This window comes from Scyliorhinus torazame, chromosome 9 (assembly GCF_047496885.1).
Source record: "Scyliorhinus torazame isolate Kashiwa2021f chromosome 9, sScyTor2.1, whole genome shotgun sequence".
NCBI classification, from domain to species: Eukaryota; Metazoa; Chordata; class Chondrichthyes; order Carcharhiniformes; family Scyliorhinidae; genus Scyliorhinus; species Scyliorhinus torazame.
Window position 1 is genome coordinate 91,008,214 of NC_092715.1, and position 24,449 is coordinate 91,032,662.

General features: G+C 51.2%; 1 protein-coding gene across 3 annotated transcripts in view; it reads right to left on the reverse strand.

Moving 5' to 3' along the window:
- Positions 1 to 1,058: 1,058 nt before the first annotated feature.
- LOC140430004 (ATP-dependent clpX-like chaperone, mitochondrial) overlaps positions 1,059 to 24,449 on the reverse strand; it is a 123,755-nt gene continuing 100,364 nt past the window's right edge. For all 3 annotated transcript variants that reach the window (XM_072517575.1, XM_072517576.1, XM_072517574.1), the window contains 3 exons: positions 20,561 to 20,653; positions 3,796 to 3,902; positions 1,059 to 1,245 (listed from right to left, as the gene is read on the reverse strand). In XM_072517575.1, coding sequence (XP_072373676.1) covers positions 1,164 to 1,245; positions 3,796 to 3,902; positions 20,561 to 20,653 — 282 coding nt within the window. In that variant the 3' untranslated portion in view covers positions 1,059 to 1,163. The remainder of the gene's footprint in view (positions 1,246 to 3,795; positions 3,903 to 20,560; positions 20,654 to 24,449) is intronic.

Consider the following 24,449-nt stretch of genomic DNA (forward strand, 5'->3'; position numbering starts at 1 on the left):
GGCCCAGAAAAGTGACCAAGCATGGTTAGATAGCGGTGGGGAACTCGCCAACAGAGCGGGGGAGAAACTCCCAGCTAAATCCGCCTGAAATGACACAAAATATTTCTGTTAAATCGTACCTGATATGTTAACATGAGTTGTTTTTGTTGCTGTTTTCCTGGTGCTGCAAATTCTAGTCAATATGTATATGTGACTGTCCACTCCCTCTTCTATTTCAAGGTGCATTTTGTGCCAATTATGTCTTAATAAGGCCAGCAGAACTGCCAGCAACTAAAAGTTGGCACAAGCCCTATTTTAGGTTTAGTAAATGACCTATGGCTATCCAAGAGAAAGGTAATCACTTTTTCAAATGCGCTGCAGTGAGGAAGTCTGCAGTGCCCATTTGAGGCCCAGTCCATCTGCCATTCTATGAGTTAAGAGGGGTTCTCTCCTGATGGTCGTGCAGAGCCATAAGATCTGCCCCTTGACACTTTCAACAGTGGAACTTGGGCCCAGGACCCTTTCTTTAAGAAAACAAACACTGAAAACCATTTGAGGGAAGAAAGAACTATGTTATTTTTGTCATAGTTATCTTACATATGTGATACAATGATATATATTAATACAAATTTAAGACATAATCAATTTTGCAAGCAGATTAGAAAATACTTTCCAGGTTGGCTCTATAGTTTGAGACTGCCCGTGACGCAGAACTGTTTCTGTACAAACAGTGACAAAGGGACTAAAATAAACAGAAATAAATTTCACTTATTCATATTTACAATGTACAGGCATAACTAATTTGTTTTACATTCTTGAACACTATTTAATCAGTCTGACAAATGAAGAAATAAAATATTATTTACAAAGGTATGGTATTAACATTTTGTTTTAAACCTTTGTTTAGACATTTTAACATTTTGCTTTATTACACTAGGGCGGGGGCTATTAAAGAAAAGTGTTAAACATTGAAATATTATTTTCTGCAAAATTGTACAATATATAGTAATCACTCAACAACACCCATCCCCCACCACCCCTATCCACAGGAAATGAATAAGTTGAGAAGAGCCTACATGTGCAAACGTCTTCCATTTATTGATCACAAATGAGAATGCTTTACTTGAGTCAGCTTATCTTCCAAAAAGCCTGTTTCACTTTGTACCCCAGCAGTATTTGACTGATCATTTATTGGTGTCAATTATTTTCATCCAGCCATGATCCTGGCTGCTTAACTTGCGGTTGTCACGTGCATTTGGTAGTTCCCTGTGAGAAGCAACCATTGTAATTCCGTTCACACAGCAATGTAAACGAGAAGCTAAGAAAACACACACTTTAAAACATAAAAGTTATCAGTTTATAGACACAAGCTAGGATCATTGAGGGCATTGTACATGAACAAAGAATGTATTGTCAGTTAAAATCTGAAGTGCAGTCATACAAATGCAATAGTGGAGGCAGCATATGTTTTTTTCTTTGTATAATATTGAAGAAAATTATGTTAGCAAGCTGCCACTGATCTACAATAACAGAGTAAGATAAGTTCTCTTTAACTACATAAATAGAACAAAATATACCTTACGATATGTAAAAAATACAGACCAGAATTGTCCGAGAAGCTAGTGTTCTGACTATTTTGACAGTGATTCTGCAGTAATTACAGTCCAGGTACATTTTTAAAAAAATTTAGAATACCCAATAATTTTTTTTCCAATTAAGGGGCAATTTTACATGGCCAATTCACCTCCCCTGCACATTTTTTGGGGTTATGGGGCGAGACTCACGCAGGCACGGGGAGAATGTGCAAACTCCACACGGACAGTGACCTGGGACCGTGATTGAACCCAGGTCCTTAGCCCTGTGAGACAGCGGTGCTAACCGCTGAGCGGAGATTTAATAATGGGAGATGAGGAAATGGCTGAGGAACTGAACAGGTGTTTTGGTTCGGTCTTCACAATGGAAGACACAAATAACATGCCAGTGACTGACGGAAATGAGGCTATGACAGGTGAGGACCTTGAGAGGATTGTTATCACCAAGGAGGTAGTGATGGGCAAGCTAATGGGGCTAAAGGTAGAAAAGTCTCCTGGCCCTGATGGAATGCATCCCAGAGTGCTAAAAGAGATGGCTAGGGAAATTGCAAATGCACTAGTGATAATTTACCAAAATTCACTAGACTCTGGGGTGGTCCCGGCGGATTGGAAATTAGCAAACGTGACACCACTGTTTAAAAAAGGAGGTAGAGAGAAAGCGGGTAATTATAGGCCAGTGAGCCTAACTTCGGTAGTAGGGAAGATGCTGGAATCTATCATCAAGGAAGAAATAGCGAGGCATCTGGATGGAAATTGTCCCATTGGGCAGACGCAGCATGGGTTCATAAAGGGCAGGCCGTGCCTAACTAATTTAGTGGAATTTTGTGAGGACATTACCAGTGCGGTAGATAACGGGGAGCCAATGGATGTGATATATCTGGATTTCCAGAAAGCCTTTGACAAGGTGCCACACAAAAGGTTGCTGCATAAGATAAAGATGCATGGCATTAAGGGGAAAGTAGTAGCATGGATAGAGGATTGGTTAATTAATAGAAAGCAAAGAGTGGGGATTAATGGGTGTTTCTCTGGTTGGCAATCAGTAGCTAGTGGTGTCCCTCAGGGATCAGTGTTGGGCCCACAACTGTTCACAATTTACATAGATAATTTGGAGTTGGGGACCAAGGGCAATGTGTCCAAGTTTGCAGACGACACTAAGATAAGTGGTGAAGCAAAAAGTGCAGAGAATACTGGAAGTCTGCAGAGGGATTTGGATAGGCTAAGTGAATGAGCTAGGGTCTGGCAGATGGAATACAATGTTGACAAATGTGAGGTTATCCATTTTGGTAGGAATAACAGCAAAAGGGATTATTATTTAAATGATAAAATATTAAAACATGCTGCTGTGCAGAGAGACCTGGGTGTGCTAGTGCATGAGTCGCAAAAAGTCGGTTTACAGGTGCAACAGGTGATTAAGAAGGCAAATGGAATTTTGTCCTTCATTGCTAGAGGGATGGAGTTTAAGACTAGGGAGGTTCTGCTGCAATTGTATAAGGTGTTAGTGAGGCCACACCTGGAGTATTGTGTTCAGTTTTGGTCTCCTTGAGAAAGGACGTACTGGCACTGGAGGGTGTGCAGAGGAGATTCACGAGGTTAATCCCAGAGCTGAAGGGGTTGGATTACGAGGAGAGGTTGAGTAGACTGGGACTGTACTCATTGGAATTTAGAAGGATGTGGGGGGATCTTATAGAAACATATAAAATTATGAAGGGAATAGATAGGATAGATGCGGGCAGGTTGTTTCCACTAGCGGGTGAAAGCAGAACTAGGGGGCATAGCCTCAAAATAAGGGGAAGTAGATTTAGGACTGAGTTTAGGAGGAACTTCTTCACCCAAAGGGTTGTGAATCTATGGAATTCCTTGCCCAGTGGAGCAGTAGAGGCTCCTTCATTAAATGTTTTAAAGTTAAAGATAGATAGTTTTTTGAAGAATAAAGGGATTAAGGGTTATGGTGTTCGGGCCGGAAAGTGGAGCTGAGTCCACAAAAGATCAGCCATGATCTCATTGAATGGTGGAGCAGGCTCGAGGGGCCAGGTGGCCTACACCTGCTTCTAGTTCTTATGTTCTTATGTAACCACTGCACCACTGTGCGGCCCAACAGTCCAGGTACATTATTATTGTGTCATACAAATTAAATTTTCTGATTTTTAGCTTGCTTATCTAGTTCCTCAACAGTGAAACGTTTAATATTCACAACAATCTAAATGGTACAAGTACAGAAGCTTACCTAACATACTGTGGATCCTTCTTACCATCAACGACATCCTTATCTACATGAAGAGCAATGATACCTGAATTGGGAATCTCATACATCGGTTCCAGCAGTAAATGTTCCTGAAATAAAAGCAAAAAACATTATCCTACAAAAATATAACTTATAGCTAGACCTTTATCATTTTCAAAGGGTATGAGGGGCTGGTTTAGCACCGAGCTAAATAGCTGGCTTTTAAAGCAGACCAAGGCCAGCAGCACGGTTCAATTCCCGTACCAGCCTCCCTGAACCTGGCGCTGGAATGTGGCGACTAGGGGCTTTTCACAGTAACTTCATTTGAAGCCTACTTGTGACAATAAGTGATTTTCATTTCATTTTCATTTCATATAGTCAAGTAATTATACTTGCATGCTGGAGAACATAGACATCAATATGGAAGTACATTATCTGCAAACAACAATATTGAAACACAACATATGGTCAGTGCTTCAAGTCAATGGACCATGGAGCAGGACACAGCTTATGCCCCTCTTTTCTTCATAGAAAGAGTTTCTAACCTCACCCGTGATATGAATGAATATGGTGAGTGATGCAATATTCTAGGGGCAGCCTTCCTGCCCTCTTAGCAGTAACATGATATCAGGGTGTGGAGCATGGACTGCTTACTCATCAAAAGATGGTACTGTGATTGCAGCAGTACTGATGTAATAGCATCAATACGCTGCACCACAGAGCGGCAGAGTGATACAGACTCTGTGATTTTACTAGTCTCTTTGGACATCCACTATACCTAACCTCTTTCCATTTAGAAAGTACTCTGCTCTACCTTGGAGAGAACTGAAATGTTAACTCTGTTTCTCCTTCCACAAATGCTGCAACGCCTGCTAACTATTTCAGCATGTTCTGTTTTATTATACATTACATTAGTGGCTTTACATTAATTCACTTAAATTTATCTTTTTGTAGATTATTGAAATAAATATTAAGCAGCCCAACACAAAAGTTGGAAAAAATGAGCAATCATGAAAAATTATGAATTTACCAAAACCTCCTCAATCCGGTACAGGGTAAGATTGGTCTGGATCACTCATTTCTATATTATTAGTGTTGGTTTGCTTACGTAAGTAGCTGAATGAGGATGCATTTTAGCTGACCAAGAAACAGATACAAGTTTTCACCAACTCTATTATGATATCTATTCTGGCAGATACTGAGAACCTAGTAAGGCAGAAAGCCTCGAGGAGTATGGAAGGTGCAGGGACGAAATTAAAAAGGAAATTGGGGAAGCCAAAGAGAGGACATGAAAAAATGTTGACAAGTAAAATCAAGGAAAACCCCAAGCTGTTCCAGCAAGAGGATAACTAAGGACAAAGTGGGACTAATAAGAGACCAAAAAGGTAACTTTTTTGTGGAGGTGAAGGATGTGGGCATGGTTCTGAATGAATACTTGCATCTTTACAAAAGAGGAGGTTGATGCAGATATTGTAGTTAAGGAAGAGGAGTGTGAATTACTGGATGGCATAAATAGGGTGAGAGAGGAAATGTTAAGGAATTTAGCATAATTGAAAGTGGATAAATTGCCTGGACTAGATTAAATTTATCATAGGCTGCAAGGAAAGCAATAATGGAGGCTCAGACCATCACTTTCATATGCTCTCTGGTGAAAAGCATAGAACCACAGAAAAGTTACGGTGCAGAAAGAAGCCATTCCATCCATTGTATTTCCACTGGACAAAAAAGGGGAAAAAAGGATCTCATCACTCATTTTAATCCCACTTTCCAGTACCTGGTCCGTGGTCGGTTACATCACTTCAGATGCAAATCCTGGTACCTTTTAAATGAGCTGAGCGTTTTGGCCTCAACCACCAACTTAAGCAGTGAATTCCAGACGTTTACCACCAGTTTTTCCTTATGTCCCCTCTAATCCTTATACCTATCAACTTCAAACGATACCCCCTGCTAACTGACCTCTCAACTAGGGGAAACAGATCTTTCTTGACCACCTTGTCCACCTGTACTGCCACATTCTAGGACCTGTGGACATGTACTCCAAGGTCTCTCACTTCCTCGACCACTCTCAATATCTTCCCATTTATTGAGTATTCCCTTGCTTTGTTTGCCCTCCCGAAATTCATTACCTCATACTTTTCCGGATTGAATTCCATTTGCTACTTCTCTGCCAGTCAACCAAAGCATTGATACCATTCTGATGTCAGAAAGTATCCTCTTCAATATCATGGCCAATTTTTGTTGTCATCTGCAAATTTCCCATTCAAATGCCTCCCACATTTAAGTCTAAATCATTAATATATAACACTGAGCCCCGAGGATCATCATTGGGGACTGTTTTCTATTCACATAAATGTCCATTTATCATTATACTTTGTTTCCTATCACTGAGTCAATTTTGGATCCAACCTGCTATCTTCCCCTGTACCAATGAGATCTCACTTTTCTGATCAGTCTGCCATGTGAGACCTTGTCAATGTCTTATTGAAATCCATGTCGATAACATCCGCTGCACTACCCTCCTCGATCCACCTTGTTATTTCTTTTTTTAATTTATTTGTTTAGTAAGACCAGGGGCGTCATTCTCCGACCCCCCAGAGGATTAACCCCCCGCCGTGAATCCCGCCCCCGCCGAAGTCTCCGAAGGGAGAAAAGTCGGCGGGGCGTTAATGGCGCCGCTGCCGCGGAGAATGTCACGGGTCTGCGCAAGGCAGCCGATTTTCGGCCTGCCGATATTCTCCCTTCCGGATGGGCTGAAGTCCCGTCGACGTGATGACCGTTCACGTCGACGTGAATCAAACCTCCTTTTCATCGGCGTGACCCGGTGCTCCAGGCTCACGCCGACCAGCGTGGAGGTGAGTGACGGCCTGGGGGGTTGGCTCTGGGCAGGCAATGGCGTGGCCGCAGTCTGAATGCGTGAGGAGAGGTGTGTCTCGGCTTGTGTGTGTGTGTGTGCGGCGGGGGGGGAGGGGGGGGGTGGTTAGAGTAGGCTGGGCTCCGGGGGAGTGCCGGGAGGGGGTCCATGCCGGGGAGGTGGATGGGGGGTCCGTGCCGGGGTGGAGGTTGGGGGGGGGTCCGTGCCGGGGTGGAGGTTGGGGGGGGTCCGTGCCGTGCCGGGGTGGAGGTTGGAGGGGGTTCCGTGCTGGGGTGGAGGTTGGGGGGGGTCCGTGCCGGGGTGGAGGTTGGGGGGGGGTCCGTGCTGGGGTGGAGGTTGGGGGGGGGGGGGTCCGTGCCGGGGTGGAGGTTGGGGTGGGGGGTCCGTGCTGGGGTGGAGGTTGGGGGGGGGTCCGTGCGGGGTGGAGGTTGGGGGTTAGGGGGGGGGTCTGTGCCGAGGAGGGGGATGGGAGGGCAAGTGAGTTGGTCCACCTGGCCAGGTGCCAGCGTCCAACAGTTGGACCCATGCGGTCCATGCCACCTGGCTGGGGGGAGGAGGGGATATGGGCAATGATGACATGTCGTCGTTCCCCTCCCCCCCACCAGGCCGTCATGTTTTCAGATCATCCAGCGATGTTGGCCGCCGTGGTGGCAGCCGCTCATGTCTATGTTGCCCTGGATGAGGAGGAGGAGGAGGAGGAGGAGGAGCGTGCCAGAGAGGCGGCGCAGGCTGCCGCAGAGTGGCAGGCGGCAGCCGCCCAGGCTGGAGGGACACCTGACCGACAGGACGAGGAGGGGGAGGAGGACGTCGTGGCCCCACGGCAACGGAGGCACCCGAGGGCACCCCGTGTGTACCGGCCCCGGCAGTCATACCAGGACCTCACGGACCGGGAATGCAGGAGGAGACTCCGGATGAGCCGGGAAACCGTGGCACACATCTGCCACCTGCTGGCACACCTGTCACCGCGTGGCACTGGCGGGGGACACCCTCTCCCCGTGTCCGTCAAGGTTACGGTGGCCCTGAACGTTTATGCAACGGGGTCATTCCAGGCACCGAGTGGGGACCTGTCCGGCATATCGCAGACATCGGTGCATCGGTGCATCCGGGCAGTGACAGATGCCCTATATGCCATGGCGCACCGCTACATCCGCTTCCCCGTGGACCGGGCCAGCCAAGATGCCCGGGCCGTGGGCTTCTCTGCCGTGGCCGGGTTCCCCATGGTCCAGGGCGCGATCGATGGGATGCACGTCGCCGTGCGGCCACCTGCAGATAACAGGGCCGTGTTCACTAATAGGAAGGGGACCTATTCGATGAACGTACAGGTGGTCTGCGACCACCGCATGATGATCCTGCACGTCTGCGCCCGTCACCCAGGCAGTGTACACGACTCATTCGTGTTGTCGCGGTCATCCATCCCCGGCATGTACGAGGGACGCCATCCCCGGCTGAGGGGCTGGTTGCTGGGCGACGGGCTACCCATTGCGATCGTGGCAGATGACGCCTATACGGAGGCCACGCAATGAGGCGGAGAACCGCTACAATGATGCCCATGTAGCGACAAGGGGAGTGATCGAGAGGTGCTTTGGCGTGCTGAAGATGCGTTTCAGGTGCCTGGACCTCTCTGGGGGCGCCCTCCAGTATCGGTCAGATAGGGTCGGCCGCATCATAGTGGTGTGCTGCGTCCTGCACAACATAGCCCAGCAGAGGGGCGATGTGCCGCAGGCAGAGGAGGGCGGAGTGGAGGAGCAGCAGGAAGAGGCGCAGTCCTCCCCAGATGAGGGGGATGGGGGCAATGGTCAGGGCAGACGGGGTAGACACAGGCGGGTGGCTGTCCACCGTTACGCACAAAGGCAGCTTCGGTAGGTGTAACATTGACTTTAATAACCAAAGGAGTTCATGCACGTGCCCTAGCCCCTAAAACTCATCTGTGCCCTGCACCCGTGCCAACTTACTCAGTGTCTAATTGTTTGGCCTTACGGGCCCTTTGACTACGTCTATGTGGTTCCCCAGACGGTACAGCAGAACTGGAGGTGGACTCCTGTGATTCCTGCCCTCTGACACTGGATCCCTTTGGCGGCCGTTTCCTGGGGTGTCCTGGCCTAGATGGGCCAGGCTGCGGACCGGGCGACTGGGATAGCGAGCTGCCAGCCTGTCCTGCCCGTTGCCCACCCGATGCACCTGGGACAGAAGGGGGGGGGGTAGTCCAAGGTGTCGCGGTGTACCGGGGCCTCCCCTACAGAGGGAGCCGGGCCGGACCACACCACCTCCTCCTCCCTCGGGGTGCCCGATGGCCCCCAGACCTCTACATGGGTGGGGGATGCGAACGGACTGGCCATCCGACGCCCCCCCCGACATCTGGCGCTGCCAGTCCTGGAGGCCCGTGCTGGTATCGACAGGGGTCTGCAGGTTTGCAGCCATGGAGCCCAGGGGGTTGGCAAACCCTGTCTGTGACAGTGCGACGCCGGCTCGCACATGGCCACTGGCGCCGATGCCCTCAGCGATGGCCTGCAGAGATTGGGCCATGGCCTGCTGAGACTGGGCCATGGCCTGCTGAGACTGGGCCATGGCCTGCAGAGACTGGGCCATGGCCTGCTGAGACTGGGCCATGGCCTGCTGAGACTGGGCTATGGCGTTGAGCGCCTCTGCCATCTGGCGCTGGCACTGGCTCATGGCCTCCTGTGAGAGGGCAGCCATTTCCTGGGCCACAGACGCCGCCTGCACGGAAGGTCCCAGGCCTCGCAAACCGTTCCCCATGTCTGACATCGTCGCACCCATTGCCTCCACCGCGGACGCCACCCGTGCGGTGTCAGCCTGGGTGGCACGCATGATCGGCACCACTCCCAGCTCCTGGACGTGGGTGGACTCCTTATCCTGCGACCGCAGCCGCCGCAAGCCGCCCGTCACCCTCTTCACTCGTCTCCGGGTCGGTGGTTGCATCGGATCTATGTGTGCGTGTGGTAACTGCAGGAACCCGGGATCCATCTGGGCGGCAGATGTTCGCTTGGGCTGGGCTGCCGTCCGACCGCCCGGTCCCTCTGCTGCTCCTACCTCCACCTGCTGTACCGGGACGGCTGTGTTGTGCGCACCAGTGAGTGTACCAGACGCCTCATCACTAAAGTGCCCAACCGTGGTGAGTGTTTCTGCAATGGTGGAGGGTGTTGGTGACAGCAGTGGCGTTGTGTCGTGCTCTTCGTCCCACTCTGAGTCCATGGCACTTTGGGGTGGGGGTTCGTCTCCACCCATCCACTCTGAGTCACTGTCCGGTATTTCGTCTTCCTGGGTAGTGCTGTCCCGGGTAGGGGTGTCCTGGGTAGTGCTGTCCCGGGTAGGGGTGTCCTGGGTAATGGTGTCCTGGGTAGTGGTGTCCTGGGTAGTGGTGTCCTGGGTAGTGGTGTCCTGGCTCGGATGTGACGGGGGCCTGTGGCTGCCCCCCTCGTCGCTGGGTGGTCGCTCCCGCACGTGACGGGGGTGTCGTCTCCCTGTTGCTCCAGGTCTCTCCGTCTCCCGTGGTCTCCGAGGGGCATCCTGCGGGCGTCGCATGCTGGAGGGTGCGGGTCTCTCCGTCTCCCGTGGTCTCCGAGGGGCATCCTGCGGGCGTCGCATGCTGGAGGGTGCGGGTCTCTCCGTCTCCCGTGGTGTGCGAGGGGCATCCTGCTGGCGTCGCATGCTGGAGGGTCCGGGTCTCTCCGTCTCCCGTGGTGTGCGAGGGGCATCCTGCGGGCGTCGCATGCTGGAGGGTGCGGGTCTCTCCGTCTCCCGTGGTCTCCGAGGGGCATCCTGCGGGTGTCGCATGCTGGAGGGTGCGGGTCTCTCCGTCTCCCGTGGTCTCCGAGGGGCATCCTGCGGGCGTCGCATGCTGGAGGGTGCTGGTCTCTCCGTCTCCCGTGGTGTGCGTGGGGCATCCTGCGGGCGTCGCATGCTGGAGGGTCCGGGTCTCTCCGTCTCCCGTGGTGTGCGAGGGGCATCCTGCGGGCGTCGCATGCTGGAGGGTGCGGGTCTCTCCGTCTCCCGTGGTCTCCGAGGGGCATCCTGCGGGCGTCGCATGCTGGAGGGTGCGGGTCTCTCCGTCTCCCGTGGTCTCCGAGGGGCATCCTGCGGGCGTCGCATGCTGGAGGGTGCGGGTCTCTCCGTCTCCCGTGGTCTCCGAGATGCATCCTGCGGGCGTCGCATGCTGGAGGGTGCGGGTCTCTCCGTCTCCCGTGGTGTGCGAGGGGCATCCTGCGGGCGTCGCATGCTGGAGGGTCCGGGTCTCTCCGTCTCCCATGGTGTGCGAGGGGCATCCTGCGAGCGTTGCATGCTGGAGGGTGCGGGTCTCTCTGTCTCCTGTGGTCTCCGAGGGGCATCCTGCGGGCGTCGCATGCTGGAGCCTGCGGGTCTCTCCGTCTCCCGTGGTCTCCGAGGGGCATCCTGCAGGCGTCGCATGCTGGAGGGTCCGGGTCTCTCCGTCTCCCGTGGTCTCCGAGGGGCATCCTGCGGGCGGTCTGCATCTGCGGGGATGGGTACCTGGACGTTTGGTCCTGCGATACACAATGAAGCATGCATGGTTAGACATCAGGCAGTGATCAGGTGATACGGGGGAGGGGGATATAGGGGAGGGGGGATATGGGGACGGGCTGTCGGTGGCTCACTCGCTAGTACGCCCCCAACCTCTGCATCAGCAACCTCCCGGTCCTCAGGTCCGCCAGCCAGTTCCAGGGCCCTTTCCTCGTGTACGGTCAGTGGCCTCTCATCAGCGGGCCCTCCTCCAGCCCTCACATGCTCCCTATTGTTGTGTGCGCGCTTCTCCTGTGGGTGGGGGGGCAGGGGTAAAAGGCAACAGTGTTAGGCAGGTATAAGAATGCACGCCATCGGTTGCGCGTGCATTGCAGAGGTTAAGGTTAGGGCTGGATTCACTTGGGGATATGGGGGATGGGGGGGATATGGGGGAGGGGGGATATGGGGGATATGGGGGAGGGGGGATATGGGGGATGGGGGATATGGGGGAGGGGGGATATGGGGGAGGGGGGAGGGGGGATATGGGGGAGGGGGGATATGGGGGAGGGGGGATATGGGGGAGGGGGGGGATATGGGGAAGGGGGGATATGAGGGAGGGGAGATATGGGGGAGGGGGGGATATGGGGGAGGGGGGATATGGGGGAGGGGGGATATGGGGAGGGGGGATATGGGGGAGGCTCACCCTGCCTGCTCTGACGAGCTCGTTCACCTTCTTGTGGCACTGGGTGCCTGTCCGTGGTGTCAGGGCCACAGCGGTGACGGCCTCTGCCTCTTCCCTCCACAGACGCCGGCTGTGGCGTGGGGCAACTCTGCGGCCGTGCCCGGGATACAGGGCGTCCCTCCTCTGCTCCACCGCGTCCAGGAGCGCCTCCACATCGCGTGACTCGAACCTCGGGGCTGAGCGACGGCCAGCCATCCAGTCGGGTGTTGCGGTCGGGTGTTCCGGTCGGGTGGGGGGGAGCAGCGCGGACTTATGAGCCGTCACGCCGTGCAGCGCGTATGACGCCGCACAGCGTGAACCACTGCGCAAGCGCGAATCCCGTTACGTCGCTGCTAGCCCATTTCGGGCCGGAGACTATCGACCCATTTTTCCGACGTGACGCAAGTCGGATTTGCGCCGTTTTTTGCGCCGATCGGCGGACTTTCCGCCGATAACGGAGAATTTCGCCCATGGTCTTCCCCCAACAAAAGCATGCGGATTATCCCTGATCAATCCATACTTTTGTCAGTCTCTCAGACATAATGGCCAAAGCTTTCTGTCATTGCTTGCGGCTGGGATTTTCCAGTGCCGCTGAGAGTGAATGGAGTTTGGTTGGAATGCCAAATTGTCCGTTGTTGCTAACAACGGGCCCCCGCTATGGACGGGAACGGAGATTCCCGTTCGGTGTTGCAAGACTGCTTGTTATATATTTGCCCCTTTGGCTCACCTTAGAGCCCTGCTGTAGTACTGTATGCAAGGAAGTGATGTAGAGCGGGGAACAGAGAAGCAATAAGTATGAGAGAGAATACACCACAATAAAGTTATGTTCAGTTTTCGAGTGTTCGTGAATGTCATTCTGCAAATACACAACAAAACCGGTGACGAGGGTAACGGACAAAAATAATTCTCGTGCTGGCTGTAGTAAACGACAGACCAAAGTTCAAATTAATTCCTTGTGGAAATAGGAAAACCGAAGTAGCTGCTGGCAACGTGGTTGCAAAATACGCATACGGGAAACCTGCATGACTAACAACGGCGGTAATCTTCGGCATCGTTGGAGCTTTTGATGAGAATGTCGAGGAGTGGAATTCTCAAACAGAGCTTTTTGATTATTTTGTGCTGGCACCCAAAATAGATGAGGTTATTATGGTGCCCACTTTCGTGAGTAGGAGGCCAAAATTTTAATCTTCTCTGCAGTCTTGTGCAACCTGATAAACCAGGCATTAAAATATACAAGCAAATTGCGGAAATTCTGCAAGCACAATTTTCACTTAAATCCCTGGTGATTGCTGAGCGCTTTAGATTTCATAAAAGAAACCGAGAGGAGGGGGAGAGTCAATCGCACTATTTGTTATAGTGCTTAAAAGACTTACAGATTATTGTGAATTTGGAGAAATGCTGAATAACACCATTCGTGACAGACTTGTTTGTGGTCCACGCAGCGAAGAAACACAAAAACGTCTTTTAAAAAAATATATATTTTACAGAATTTTTACAAAACCACGACTAAACTAAAGGCAACAAAAAACAAAAAAAAGAACTTAACAAAACAAGGTGGGATAACTACCATTTACAAGAAAAATCTATCCACAACCCATACAGCCCCCCCCCCGCCCGGTTTGCTGCTGCTGCTGACCTCCTCACTCAACGTTCCGCGAGAAAGTCAAGGAATGGTTGCCACCGCCTGGAGAACCCCATCAAGGACCTTCTCAAGCCAAACTTCATACTCTCCAAATCTAGAAACCCAGCCATGTCACTGACCCAAGCCTCCACGCTTGGGGGTTTTGCATCCCTCCACATTAACAAGATCCGTCTCCGGGCTACCAAGGAGGCAAAGGCCAGGACTCCGGCCTCTTTCGGCTCCTGCACTCCCGGATCTTCTGACACCCCAAATATCGCTATCCCCAGACTCGACTTTACCCGAGTGTCCAAGACCTTGGCCTTTGCAAAGCCTCGCCAGAATTCTTTAAGTGCCGGGCATGCCCAAAACATATGGACATGGTTTGCTGGGCTCCCTGAGCACCTCACACATCTGTCCTCCACCCCAAAGAACTTGCTCATTCTTGCCGCTGTCATGTGCGCCCGGTGTACCACCTTAAACTGAATCAGGCTAAGCCTGGCACAAGATGAGGAGGAATTGACCCTGCCCAGGGCGTCCGCCCACAGGCCCTCATCCAGCTCCTCACCCAGCTCCTCCTCCCACTTGCCTTTCAGCTCCTCCGTCGAGGCCTCCTCCACCTCCTGCAGCTCCTGGTATATGTCGGATACCTTTCCGTCTCCTACCCACATGCCCGAGACTACCCTTTCCTGTAACCTGCGGGCAGGTAGCAGTGGAAATTCCACCACATGCTTCTTCAAGAAAGCGCGGACTTGCAAGTACTTAAAGGTATTCCCCGGGGGCAAGCTGAATTTCTCCTCCAGCGCCCTCAGGCTAGCAAAAGTCCCATCTATAAACAAGTCCCCCATCTTTTTGATACCCGCTCTGTGCCAGCTTAGAAACCCTCCGTCTATTCTACCTGGGATGAACCTGTGGTTGTTTCGTATCAGGGTCCAGACTGAGGCTCTTACTTCACCCCCATGCCTTCTCCACTGACCCCAGATCCTCAGCGCCGCCATCACTACCGGGCTCGTGGTGTACTGTGCCGGCGGGAGCGGCAGCGGTGCAGTGCCCCCAGGCTAGTATCCCTGCAAGACGGCGCCCCCTCCCCCCCCCGCCCCCCCTACTACCCATTTCCGAATCATGGATATGTTCGCTGCCCAATAGTAACTGCAGAAGTACGGCAGCGCCAGCCCCGCCCCCCCCCCCCCCCCCCCCCACCGACTGCGCTCTAAGAACAGTCTTTTAACACGCGGGGTTTTGTTTGCCCACACAAATTCCGTGATAATCCAATCCTGTTCACCCGCTTGAAGAAGGACTTGGCGATGAGGATAGGAAGGCACTGGAAGACGAACAAGAACCTGGGGAGGACCGTCATCTTCACGGACTGCACCCTGCCCGCCAGGGAAAGCGGTAGCATGTCCCACCTCTTAAAGTCCTCCTCCATCTGATCCACAAGCTTAGGTTGAGCTTGTGCAGGGCATCCCAACTCTTAGCCACCCGTATGCCCAAGTAGCGAAAGCTCCTCCCCACCATCTTGAGCAGGAGCTCTCTCAGTCTCTTTTCCTGGCCCCTCGCATGGATCACAAAAAGCTCGCTTTTCCTGACATTCAACTTATACCCCAAGAAATCCCCGAAATCTTTTAGGATCTGCATGACCTCTCCCATCCCTTCCACCGGATCTGAAATATACAGGAGCAGGTCATCCGCGTACAGTGAAACACGATGCTCTTCACCCCCGAACCAGCCCCCTCCAGTTTCTAGGCCTCCTCAGCGCCATGGCCAACGGCTCGATTGCCAGAGCAAACAGCAGGGGGCACCCCTGCCTCATTGTTCGGTGCAGCCTAAAGTACTCCGATCGCAGCCGGTTCGTGGACACACTCGCTATGGGGGCCTGATACAGTAATTTGACCCACCCTATGAATTCTTCGCCAAATCCAAATCTGCCTAACACTTCCCACAGGTACTTCTACTCCACCCGATCGAAGGCTTTTTCCGCATCCATTGCAGCCACCTCCTTCCGAGGGCATCATGATCACGTTCAAGAGCCTCCGCACATTCGTGTTCAGCTGCCTGCCCTTGACAAGCCCCGTCTGGTCTCATTGATCACCCCCGAAACACAGTCCTCAATTCTCGTGGCCAGGATCTTGGCCAACAGCTTGGCGTTTACATTAAGGAGCGATATCGGCCTGTAGGAGCCACATTGCAGCGGGTCCTTATCTCGCTTAAGGATGAGCGAGATCAAGGCCCGCGACATCATCAGGGGGGTTCCCCTTTCCTTAGCCTCGGTGAAGGTTCTCAGCAATAGCGAGCTCAACAGCTCTGAGAATTTCCTATAGAACTCTACAGGATATCCATCCGGTCCCGGGGCCTTGCCCGACTGCATACCCTCCAAACCTTCAACCAATTCCAACTCAATCTGGGCCCCTAATCCCTCTACTAGCTCCTCCTCCACCTTCGGAAACCTCAGTTGGTCTAAGAATTGCTTCATCCCTTCCCTCCACTCCAGGGGTTCTGAATCATACAATTTACCATAAAAATCCTTCAAGACCTCATTAATCCTTTCCGAGTTCAGGACCATGTTACCCCCCCTGTCCCTAATTCCCCCAATTTCCCTGGCCGCCTCTCACTTCCGTAGTTGGTGCGCCAGCATCCTACGTGCCTTCTCCCCATACTCGTACACCGCTCCTTGTAACTTCTGATGCACGATCAATTGCACAACGACTAAAGTTGGGTACAACTGTGGCTCTATTAGTCAGATTTGTGGCCTCCTGCTGCAGCTGGCGAAATGGCAGGGCACTGGAGGTCCTGTATATTTATACACTTCTCCGTGGGCGGAGCCAGCCGGCAGGAGCTACCGGCGAACCTGTAGTGCAGGTCCTCCCTTACATCTCCTATTACAGTGGTTCACCACAACTTCCTCAACTGAGCCTCTGCTTTCCCTGCGGTAAGCAAGTCAAACTCTGCCTGCAGGCTCCAGCGCTCCTTCAGCAGCCCCTCCTCAGGGGACTCCGTATACCTCCTGTCCACCCTGAGTATCTCTCCCACCAACCTCTCCCTCTCCATCCTATCCCTATTCTCTCTGTGGGCCCTGATATAAATTAGCTCCCCCCTGATAACTGCCTTCAGCGCCTCCCAGACCCCACTCACTGAAACCTCCCTTGTATCATTGGTCGACACATAGCTTTGGATTATCCTCCTAATCCGCCCACAGACCTCCTCATCCGCCAATAATCCTATGTCCAGTCTCCATAGAAGGCGTTGGCCTCTCCGCTCCCAGCCTCAACTCCACCCAGTGCGGAGCATGGTCCGCGACCGCAATGGCCGAGTACTCTACCCCCTCCATTCTCGGGATTAGCGCCCTGCTCACCACGAAAAAAATCAATTTGCGAGTACACTTTGTGGACATGGGAGAAGAAAGAAAACTCCTTCGCCCTTGGCCGAGCGAAACTCCACGGGTCCACTCCCCCCATCTGGTCCATGAACCCCCTCAGGACCTTGGCCGCTGCCAGCCTCTTACCCGATCTAGACCTAGATCGGTCTAGTGCCGGGTCCAGGACCGTGTTAAAGGCCCCCCCCCCCCATTACCAGACTGCACGACTCTGTGGTAAATGTATAATTACTGATAATTCACCAGCGCAGTGTGTTATGTTATTAACCCTGTGGGCTCTACCTATGGGCCGTCGTGTGGCTTCACCCACAGGGGATATGTTGGGGCATGTACGGGCTCCGCCCATGGCTCCACCCCCATTACAGGAAGTACAAGAGCTGCTGACCTGCGGGGCCGCCTTCAGTGTTGTACCGGTCACAGGCAGGCTCAGTTCTAAGCTGATTAAAACCACGGTTTACTTCTCCACGTGTCTTCGAGTGAATTGATGGTCGCATCAGACACCAGATCCGGAATTTTACTCAACATTCGCTTCATAAAATCCGCATCGTCCCAAGATTGCGATCCCCCTGGTTTTCGCATCCAGCCCCGAGTGAAAGACCTGCCCCACCCATCCCTTCCTCAGCCTAGTTTGATCAGTGAGCTTCAGATGCGTTTCTTGTAGCATGGCTACATCTGCCTTTAGCCCCTTTAAGTGCGAGAACACACGGGACCTCTTGACCGGTCCATTCAGGCCCCTCATGGTCCACGTGGATTGGTTAATTACGCCCCCCCCACCCGACTAACCATCCCCTTTTTTTAGGCCAGCCACGTGTCCGTGCCTCCCGCACCCTCCAGCCCCCCCAGCCGGAGGCTCCCCGTCCCGACTTCCCCTTTTACTGCGAAAGTTGCTTCCCCTACAGCTAGCAAAGCAGCATTCCCCCCTCGATCCCCCTCTCTCAAGTCAAGCATCCGCTTAACCCCCCCTTCCCCCCCATTGCACTTATCGTAAGTCAGCTGACTCATGCTGACCCTGGCCGCTCCCGCCTCTACCTCCAATCCCACTGTTGGCTCCCTCTACGGGTCTCCACCCTCCCCCCCCCCCCAACCAATTGAGGGAGAGAGGGCCCCCCCCTTATTCCCGTGTGTCACGAGATTAAAAAAACCTCAATCAATCAAAAAAAATAGCAAAGGGGGAAAACAAAAAGAAAACACGGGGCAAGACCAACATAACACCACCTCAGCCCCCACCGCCCCCCCGTGGTGCCCCAACAACCTACAGCAGTCCATTAGTTCAAGTCCAGCTTCTCGTTCTTAATAAAACTATACGCCTCATCCGGCGTATCGAATTAATGATGCCGATCTAGGTACGTGACCCACAGCCTCGCCAGTTGTAGCAGCCCGAACTTCACCCCTTTGCTGTGGAGGACCGCCTTGGCCCGGTTGAATCCCGCACGCCTCTTGGCCAGCTCTGCACCCCAGTCCTGGTAAATACGGATCTCGCAGTTCTCCCACTTACTGCTTCGTTCCTTGTTTGCCCATCGCAGGACACAGTCCTTGTCGGTGAAGCGGTGGATTCTTACCACCATAGCTCTCGGCGGCTCGTTCGCCTTCGGCCTCCTTGCCAGGACTCTGTGGGCCCCGCAGCTCCAGGGGCCGCGGGAAGGCCCCCACGCCCATCAGCGTTCCCAGCATCGTGGTCACATACGCACCCGCATCCGACCCCTCCGCGCCTTCAGGAAGGCCCAGAATCCGCAGGTTCTGCCTCCTCGACCTATTTTCAAGGTCTTCCAGCTTCTCCTGCCATCCTTTGTGCAGCACCTCGTGCGCCTCCACTCTAACTGCCAGGCCCAAAATCTCGTCCTCGTTGGCAGAGGCCTTTTGCTGCACCTCCTGCATTTTCTGGGTCTCCACCAACCTTTCAATAGAAGCCTTCATAGGGGCCAGCATCTCCGCCTTTAACTCGGTGAAGCAGCTCCTAAGAAACTCCTGCTGCTCCCGTGACCACTGGGCCCACGCTGCCTGATCCCCGCCGGCCGTCATCTTGCTTTTTCCCGCCCGTTCTCCTCTCTTCTCCAAAGCCGCTTTTTTGATCGCCCCACTCCTGGTCCACTCCATACAGAGCTGGGGGACCCTCACTGCTTCCTTCCCATACCGGGAATCGTCGTCCAAGTGCCGCTGGAGCTCCGTTCAGGGGCCAAAAAGTCCGTTGTCGGTGGGAGCTGCCGACCGTGCGACCTACCTTGGCATAGCCGCAACCGGAAGTCACAAAAACTTCTGTTAACCGAGTGTGATCTCACTCTGCAGAAAGCCATTGAAATCACAGTTTCTATGGAGCTGGCTGGAAGAGAATTCCAGTAATTGGGTTCATTCACTACGGTGGACAAAATGTCCGCTGAATCAACCCAAGGACGCCTAGGTCCTTACATGTTACCAGTGTGAAAAGCCAGGGCATTCTGCCGCTGAATGCTGGTGTAAAGACATGGGGCGGGTTTCTCCATTTCTCAGACTAAGTGTTGACCCCGACACAGGGTTCATCGACTTCATGACACCAAAACTGCCGCTGAACTTGGGTTGATTCAGCAACTGTGGAGGGGCTAGCACCTGCATCATGTGGAATGCAATCGATTCCAATGAAGAACGGTGTGGAATTCGTGATTGACATTCAGGAGGCTGACAAACTGCAGCCGCATATACGCATTACACTACCCACACACACCATCCCAGTCAACAAGGTAGCACTGGTTGTGCTGGAGTGCACTCATACAGATGATGGGTCGGCTGGGGCCAGAGGGCACCTTGGGGGGGGGGGGGGGGGGGGTGGTGTGGGGGGTGGCCTGGGGGATACCTATACGACCTGTGGCTCGAGGTTCACAGTGGGTTGTTAGCGGTGTGTGCAGCTGCATGACCACTGCTGTTGTAATCAAGATGGTCATCCAGGATAGGGTAATTTTTCCAATTGCTGTTCCTTACATAGAATTTGCAGAACATGCAGATTGAACAGTAGTAGCGCCTTGATTGAGCACAAAGGGCTTTCATAGTCATTATGTGCAACCCTGTCCATGGGCAATGGTCAACAGAATGTCTTGCACTCAGAACTCTCAAAGGCCGCACGCTGCATTACAATGTTATAGCGTCTTTAATGTAATAAAACGTTCAACAGAAAGGACAGAACTTGTTTTTATATTTCACCTATCCTTCTGAGATGAGCCTTTGTTAGAACATAGAACATACAATGCAGAAGGAGGCCATTCGGCCCATCGAGTCTGCACCGACCCACTTAAGCCCTCACTTCCACCCTATCCCCGTAACCCAATAACCCCCCCCTCTAATCTTTTTTTGGTCACTATGGGCAATTTAGCATGGCCAATCCACCTAACCTGCATGTCTTTGGACTGTGGGAGGAAACCGGAGCACCCGGAGGAAACCCACGCAGATACGGGGAGAACGTGCAGACTCTGCACAGATAGTGACCCAGCGGGGAATTGAACCTGGGACCCTGAAGCTGTGAAGACACAGTGCTAGCCACTTGTGCTAACGTGCTGCCTGAAGCTTGCAGTCCAGTGAGCCAACTTACAACAAAATTCAGGAGTAACATTTTGGATTTTCTCCTTGGCTGATTGGCCATGAAACTACCAGTGCAATGACTGGTTTGGATCGTGTTCCTAAAATATTTTAAGGCTAACTTTCAAAATGCAATTACAATCTTCAAGAGTTGCCTTGTAAAAATGAACATACCATGATTGATTTCAGTCCTCTGGCTCCTGCCTTCCTTTCAATTGCTTTACTTGCAATAGCACGTAGGGCTGCATCCGTAATGGAGAAATTACACTAAAATATAAGTTCCAAGAAGACTCCTGAGAAATCCCATATCATTGCTGTATTGTTATTTACGTTCAGAAATATTTTCAGGATTGATTATTTAAATTATTGTAGTTTTCTCTTAGTTCTCTATTTTAATATTAAACAATATATTGTACCTCATGCTTTTGGAGAATATTTTTTAATCGCTCGACTATACCTCAGGAGAAAAAAAAAACACTCCCCATATCAGTACCAATGTCAAGAAGACAGTGAGCCTATTGAATCTTTGCTGCTTGAAATACAGTCACATGGGCATGAACATTTAGTTTATTGTTCACCCAAGATTAGAAGCCCTGGAAAGCTGCCTAGCAATTGTAATTTTTTAAACTAAAACTAGGATTATTAGTGCCAGAATTGCAGTATTTTCAAGTTAGTGAAGTTTAACGACAGCAAAGTAATTTTCCAAATCAACCAAGTAATTTTAGGTCTACCCATCAATTGAGTAGTTGTGCTCATAACAGAGATATAACAAATATTGAAGCTCATTGAGCAAACCCTAGCATGTGAGACATTGGCCTAAATTTGTGGCTTTTATCAAGATCTATAATTTAGATTCTCTTTTGGCATAAAGAAATTTCATGCAGCGAATCCAATTCTAGGTCAGGTGAGGGGGGCACCACTGAATTAATGACTGCACGCTGAGTATATTGAATCTGCTGAACAACTTTAGTAAAGGGTAATCTAGCTTTGATTTTCTATCATTGGATTAATTTGCACAGCGCTTTTAGGCTCCTGAAGCACAACTCATTCCCTGATAAAGGCAAACTTTTCAATGTGTTAGAACATTGGCCATAACATTGTGAGAAATCCCTACGTTTTTCTTTTATATTTGTTTTTCAGAAGGAATTAAATGTCCTAAGTTATCTTTAAAGGTTTATGCTTGTTCACATCAATAGGTGCATCCTACTGGAGAGGGTACAGAGGAGATTTACCAGGATGCTGCCTGGACTGGAGGGCATGTCTTATGAAGAAAGGTCGAGGGAGCTAGGGCTTCTCTCACTAGAGTGAAGAAGACAGAGAGGTGACTTGATAGAGGTGTCCAAGGTGATGAGAGGCATGGATAGAGTGGATAGCCAGAGACTTTTCCCCAGGGTGGAATGGCTGTCACAAGGGGACATAATTTTAAGCTGATTGGAGGAAGGTATAGGGGAGATGTCAGAGAACATGGAACATTACAGCGCAGTACAGGCCCTTCGGCCCTAGATGTTGCGCCGACCTGTGAAACCACTCTAAAACCCATCTACACTATTCCCTTATCGTCCATATGTCTATCCAATGACCATTTGAATGCCCTTATTGTTGGCGAGTCCACTACTGTTGCAGGCAGGGCATTCCACGCCCTTACTACTCTCTGAGTAAAGAACCTACCTCTGACATCTGTCTTATATCTATCTCCCCTCAATTTAAAGCTATGTCCCCTCGTGCTAGACATCACCATCCGAGGAAGAAGGCTCTCACTGTCCAGCCTACCCAATCCTCTGATCATCTTGTATGCCTCAATTAAGTCACCTCTTAACCTTCTTCTCTCTAACGAAAACAGCCTCAAGTCCCTCAGCCTTTCCTCATAAGATCTTCCCTCCATACCAGGCAACATTCTGGTAAATCTCCTCTGCACCCTTTCCAATGCTTCCACATCCTTCCTATAATGCGGCGACCAGAATTGCACGCAATACTCCAAATGCGGCCGCACCAGAGTTTTGTACAGCTGCAACATGACCTCATGGCTCCTAAACTCAATCCCTCTACAAATAAAAGCTAACACACCGTACGCCTTCTTAACAACCCTCTCAACCTGGGTGGCAACTTTCAGGGATCTATGTACATGGACACCGAGATCTCTCTGCTCATCCGCACTGCCAAGAATCTTACCATTAGCCCAGTACTCTGTCTTCCTGTTATTCCTTCCAAAATGAATCACCTCACACTTTTCTGCATTAAACTCCATTTGCCACCTCTCAGCCCAACGCTGCAGCTTATCTATGTCCCTCTGTAACTTGTAACATCCTTCTGCACTGTCCACAACTCCACCGACTTTCGTATCATCTGCAAATTTACTCACCCATCCTTCTACGCCCTCCTCCAGGTCATTTATAAAAATGACAAACAGCAGTGGCCCCAAAACAGATCCTTGTGGTACACCACTAGTAACTGGACTCCAGTCTGAACATTTCCCATCAACCACCACCCTTTGTCTTCTTCCAGCTAGCCAATGCCTGATCCAAACTGCTAAATCACCCTGAATCCCATGCCTCTGTATTTTCTGCAGTAGCCTGCCGTGGGGAACCTTATCAAACACTTTACTGAAATCCATATACACCACATCAACTGCTTTACCCTCATCCACCTGTTTGGTCACCTTCTCAAAGAACTCAATAAGGTTTGTGAGGCACGACCTACCCTTCACAAAACCGTGTTGACTATCTCTAATCAAATTATTCCTTTCCAGACGATTATACATCCTATCTCTTATAAACCTTTCCAAGATTTTGCCCACAACAGAAGTAAGGCTCACTGGTCTATAGTTACCGGGGTTGTCTCTACTCCCCTTCTTGAACAAGGGGACAACGTTTGCTATCTTCCAGTCTTCTGGCACTATTCCTGTAGACAAAGATGACTTAAAGATCAAAGCCAAAGGCAGTGGTGGGTGTGTGGAATGTATGTTATTCTCGAAGTCTGAATAAAGACTGAAGACTTACAGTTAACAAAAGCTTTTTATTCAAAGGGTTTGTTCTGCTTCAAGAGCTCAACTAGATGTAAAACAGTCAAGAGATATGACCAGTGAAACTAAGGTAAACTGCCTATGCTGAGCTGTCTCTGTGTGCTGCTGCTCCCTAGCTCTGTGCTTCTTAAAGAGGCGGATCCTACCTTGGGCTCGACCCTTTATACCCGTCTCTGATGCTGTCCTCTAGTGGTGCTGTGACTGTTACATCTGTGCTGCAGTCCCTGGTGTATGTGCTGATGTATGTACAGATGTACAGATCACTACATCCCTCCCCTTTTGAGTTGATATGTTTCCTAAACTGACCGTAAGAAAACTGTACAGAACAAGTGGTGAGAATAAGCAAATTTGCACACTGCGAAAATGATAAAGTAATACAGAAACAATTAACAGTATTATGAGTCCATCGTTAGAAATGTTCATATTCGTCTTGTGGGTGTATTGAAGTGTTGTTACAAACCAGCCGGTAGGGTACCTTACAGCTTCTGCTGGAGCGTCGTAACGGTGGAGGTGGGGATGTCATCAAGAGTACTGTCTGGCTAGGAACGTCCTGTGGACTAATGGACTTGGTCAAGTCCAGTGTGGGAAACACCGGCGTCGTAGGCCGAAGCATTAACAGATCCCGGCGGTTGCGGCGAAAGGGTTCTCCTGCCGACGACGTGACAATGTAGGACCACGGTGCCTCCTGCCTGATCACCGTGGCTGGCTCAGACCATCCGCCTTCTGGGTCCCTGATCCTGACGATGTCGCCCATGTTCAGTGGCTTGAGTGGGATCACATGTTGATCGTAGTATTATTTTTGTTTGGACCGTAGTACCCGCATTTTGTGGAGTACCAGAGCGTTATCGGGGTCTCGGAATTGAATCGCCGGTAGGGTTGCCCGGATGTTCCTGCCAAAGAGCATCTGTGCTGGCGACATTCCTGTGCTAAATGGGGTTGCTCGGTAGGATAACAGTGCTAGGTTGATGTCCGAGCATGAATCTATTGCCTTGCTAATAAGTCGTTTAACGATGTGGATATCCTTTTCCACTTTCCCATTTGACT